The sequence below is a fragment of the Anolis sagrei genome, chromosome 6, assembly GCF_037176765.1.
Source record: "Anolis sagrei isolate rAnoSag1 chromosome 6, rAnoSag1.mat, whole genome shotgun sequence".
In the NCBI taxonomy this organism is placed as follows: Eukaryota; Metazoa; Chordata; class Lepidosauria; order Squamata; family Dactyloidae; genus Anolis; species Anolis sagrei.
Window position 1 is genome coordinate 108592432 of NC_090026.1, and position 4756 is coordinate 108597187.

The 4756-nt window shown below is 53.6% G+C and overlaps 1 protein-coding gene across 1 annotated transcript; it reads left to right on the forward strand.

The window, feature by feature from the left end:
* Positions 1 to 513: 513 nt before the first annotated feature.
* On the forward strand, positions 514 to 4543 carry OTUD1 (OTU deubiquitinase 1). Its single transcript, XM_060782390.2, has one exon. The coding sequence runs from the start codon at positions 831 to 833 to the stop codon at positions 1926 to 1928; it is 1098 nt and encodes a 365-aa protein (XP_060638373.2). The 5' UTR covers positions 514 to 830; the 3' UTR covers positions 1929 to 4543.
* Positions 4544 to 4756: the final 213 nt, after the last annotated feature.

The following is a 4756-nucleotide window of genomic DNA, read 5'->3' on the forward strand; positions in this document are numbered from 1 at the left end:
GCAGAGATTGTGAGGCCTGTTGGAAACTGGGCAAGTGAGGGTTATACATCTGTGGAATGTCCAGGGTGGGAGAAAGACCAAGGGCAAGATGGATGGATGGCATCCTTGAAGTGACTGGACTGACCTTGAAGGAGCTGGGGGTGGTGACGGCCGACAGGGAGCTCTGGCGTGGGCTGGTCCATGAGGTCACGAAGAGACGACTGAACGAATGAACAACAACAATCCTTGGTGGGGTTCAAGGCGATCTTTGATTGTAGGTGAACTATAAATCCCGGGGGGGGGGGGTGAACCTCTAACCATCCTCCTCTTCTTGCCTACAGCTGTGTTTGTATGGCCCTGAATTTTGGAGGCCCATGGCAATCTGTGAGCCTGTTCCTCCAGTCCTGGCGCCTCCAAGGAAGGAAGGAAGCGAACAGGAAGGAAGTAGGGAAGCGGGCAGGGCAGGCCTCCCCTTAGCTGACACGGGGGAGGAGAGGCCCCGCCCCTCCGCGCGCCAGGCCACGCCCCCTCCTCCTCCTCCTCCTTTCCAGCGTGGGGAAGTAAACAAGGCCCAGCCCTTCCACTTCCCAGGAGGGAGGGGGTGAGGAGGGAGGGAGGGAGGAGTTGTGGCGCAGCAGGAATTCCCGCTCGGGCGCGGCCTGAGGGAAGGCACGAAGGGGAGGAGGGAGGGCGGCGGTTGGCGGTCCGGAGGGTGATGCGCGCGGCTATTTCGGAGCGGAGGCCTGACCCTTGTCGGCGGGCGGCGAGGAGGGGCCGCGCTCTGGCCTTGGCCCGGCCTCCCCCCGCGGGCCGCCGGGGCCTATAAAGCAGCCGCAGCAGCAGCAAGGAGGATGCAGCTCTTCAGCACCGCCGTCGCGCACTACCCGCCGCCCGCCACCCCCAACGCAGCCTCAGCAGGAGGAGGAGGAGGAGGAGGAGGAGGAGGGAGCCCCAGCGCGGACAGCGGGCCCAGCGCCGCCTTCAAGGCCTCTGCGGAGGGCGCAGCGGAAGGGGAGAGCCACCCCTCGAGAGGAGACTCCTCCGCCATTATGCCCGCCTTCTCCTGCTTGGAGCTGCTCCCCGCGGCGCAGAGGAAGCCCAACATGGTGCGCCGCCGGCCTCTGGACCCCTCCTGGCTGCCCCTCGAGAGCGGAGGAGAGGGTGCCGTTCCCGCTCCAGCAGCAGCAGCAGCAGCGTCTGGAGGGCCTGCCTTCCCGCCCCAGCCGGAGCCTAGCAACCGCGGCCTGCGCTTCAGCGAGCACTGCCAGGCTTTGCAAGCGGCGGCCTCAGCGGAGGACCGGGCCGCGCACCCGGAGGCCGCCTCTCCGCCCTCGAAGCTGGCGCTGTACTTGGCCGAGGTGGAGAAGCAGGACAAGTACCTCCGTCAGCAGGGCCGCTTCCGCTTCCACATCATCCCGGACGGGAACTGCCTCTACCGCGCGGTGTGCCAGGCCGCCCACGGGGAGCAGCGCCGCCACGGGGAGCTCCGCGAGCAGACCGTGCACTACATCGCCGACCACCTGGAGCACTTCGGCGCCCTCATCGAAGGCGACGTGGGCGAGTTCCTGGTCAACGCGGCGCAGGACGGCGCCTGGGCCGGGTACCCGGAGCTGCTGGCCATGGGGCGCATGCTGGGCCTGGCCGTGCGCCTCACCACGGGCGGCCGGCCCGAGAGCCCCACCGTGGCCACCATGGAGCACGCCCTGCCCGGCTGCCTCGGCCACCAGCCCCGCCGCAGCGGCGGCACCATCTGGCTCAGCTGGCTCAGCAGCGGGCACTACGACGCCGTGCTCGACCGCCCCGCCCCCAACCCCGAGTACGAGGCCTGGTGCCGGCAAGCCCAAGCCCAGCGCCGCCGCGACGAGGAGCTCGCCAAGGCCATGGCGCTCTCGCTCTCCCGGATGTACCTCGAGCAGGGCCAGGGAAGGGGCGCCGCCGCCGGGTCCTGACTCCCAAGGCCAGGCCGGGAGGGAGGGAGAGAAGGGCTCGCCCTGGACGCCTTAAGACTTTCTGAGGGACCAGCCCAGGCTGACTGAACTCTGTGCAGGACTGGGCAAACTTGGGCCCTCCCTCTAGGTGGGCTGGACTCCAACGCCCACTATTCCCAACAGCCTCAGTCCCTTCCCTTTAATTTCCAAACATCTAAAGCAGACTTGGGCAAATTTGGGCCCTCCAGATGTTTTGGACTCCAAAGCCCACCAATCCCAACAGCCTCTGTCCCTTCCCTTTAATTTCCAAACACCTGGGCAAACTTGGGTCCTCCAGATATTTTGGATTCCAACCCACACAATTCCCAACAGCCTCAGGCCCTTCCCTTTAGTTTCCAAACTTCTAAAGCAGGCCTGGGCAAATTTGGACCCTCCCTCTAGGTGGTTTGGACTCCAACTCCCACCATACCTATCAGTCTCACCCCCCCCCCCCCCCCGTTAGATTCCAAACATCTAAAGCTGGCATGGGCAACCTTGGACTCTCAAGGTGTTTTGGACTCCAAATCCCACCAATCCCAACAGCCGCTGTCCCTTCCCTTTAATTTCCAAACACCTGGGCAAACTTGGGCCCTCAAGGTGTTTTAGACTCCAAATCCCACCAATCCCAACAGCCTCGGTCCCATCCCTTTAATTTCCAAACATCTAAAGCAGGCCTGGGCAAACTTGGCCCCTCGAGGTGTTTTGGACTCCCAAATCCCACCATTCCAAACAGCCCTTTAGTTTCCAATCATCTAAAGCAGGCCTGGGCAAACTTGGACCCTCGAAATGTTTTGGGCTCCAACTCCCACCATTCCCAACAGCCTCAGCCCCCTCCCTTTTGATTCCAAAAATCAAAAGCAGGCATGGACAAACTTAGGCCCTCCAGATATTTTGGACGTCAACTCCCACCATTCCTAACAGCTTCAGGCCTCTTCAGCGGCTGAGGGGGAAAAGGAAAGGGCCTGAGGCTGTTAGGAATGGTGGGAGTTGACGTCCAAAACACCTCGAGAGCCCAAGTTTGCCATGTCTGATCTAAAGCCTAAAAACTTTTTCTGGGGTTGGTATATCTTTGCCCTACAGAAGTTAAATGAATGGGAATACTTTTTCAATGCCATGGGTGTACATTTTCAATGCCATGGATGTAGACATCACGTCTTCCAAATCTGAAGAATGTGGGAAGAGCTTTTCTTCTCCCTGAAGCTCTGCACGTCCTCTAAAATCTGCTTAAGGCAGTGGTTCCCAACCAAGGCTTCAAGGTGTTTTGGACTACCAAACCCCAGAAATCCTAGCCTTTTTACCAGCAGTTAGGATTTCTGGGAGTTGAAGGCCAAAACATCTGGGGACCCAAAAGGTTGAGAACCACTGGCTTAAGGATTCCTCCCCAAGCATCAAGCAGACTTTGTTTTTTAAATGTGTTCCCTAATTAAAGCATTCAAATACAGGGCAGATTAAATTTTCATCAAGGTCTGAAACGTACACTTTCTGTGCAGGAAGGAGAACATCCCCACAAACAAATTGGCTTTTCCTATCCTAGAATTAAATTGATATATTTTCAAAGCCCCCAAAAAAGAGACCTGAGGCTGTTAGGAATGGTGGGAGCAAAACACCTAGAGGGAGGGCCCAGGTTCACCCCGGACTGGTTTATATCAACACATACAGCCCTTCTTTTGGCACAGTTGAAGGGGAAAAAACCCCAATCTGCAGCCTCTTAATGCCAAAAAATAAGTCAGTAAGAGATCTGCTTTTGTTTTGTTTCATTTTGGTTTTTGTTCCTACTCATGGCTTGTGGCCTAACAGTTATTTTATGCTGGTGTTCAAAACAGGCATATACTACTATCTTTCTGTTAAAAACTGCTATTTTTCTTCTCCCGATGAACTGAAAGGAAGACAGTGATTTTCCAGATCGTCTTTTTCAAATAAGATGCAATCAAGTTTAAATTGGTAACTTTTAAAGATGAATTTATTATTACTCTGCAGAGCGGGATTGTTTTTTTTTCTTCTTCTTCCTCCCAGACAGTTGAAACATGCTTTTCTCTCCTTTATCTCCAAGAATGGTACAAAGAAAGAGCAATTGTGACTTTTCTGGTGTTCAGTTGTTTTTTAAAGTAAACTGGCATTTTCAGTTTTATTGCCACCTTTTTTGGTTTGGATCTTCATCTACCAAAAAAAAATATTTACAAAGCTAGGCTTCAATTTGTGAAGGACCTGCTGAAATTGTTCTTTAAGAATGGCCTTGATTTGTGGTCTTGTTTTTTTTAATGGGTATACATGCTTCCTGCCTGCCTTCTGACAGCACACTAGCAGGTTCATTTTATCACATTTTATTCTTTAGATGTTTTCTAATGGCTAATAATGGGCTTGCTCTGGTATTATGTAAAAAATTTATACTAAGTTTATATGGTTTGCTGGGTCAAACATTCAAGGTTTTCAAGGTAAAAGCCACCTTCTTTAATTTCTAGTTAAATTGAAATGGCTAGATATATTTATTAAGTAATGGAGTTTGTACTTTTTTATTTTGTGACTTTTGAATTTATACTGTATTTGTATAATAGGAAAAATCTTAGCTATTCTGAAATAAATGTATAGTTTTGCTTGGATTTCCATTTGTGTTTCTTTCATGAAAAGATCACATTTCTTAATAGGAGAGTCCTTGTGAAACTGGAACTCTAGCTCTCTCTTAGGGTCTTTCCACACAGCCACAGAACCCAGATTAAGCCTTCTCTACCAAAGAGTGCAAGCCCCTTGGTGGCCCAGCAGGTATAACCGCTAAGCTGCTGAACTTGTTGACCAAAAGGTTGGTGGTTTGAATC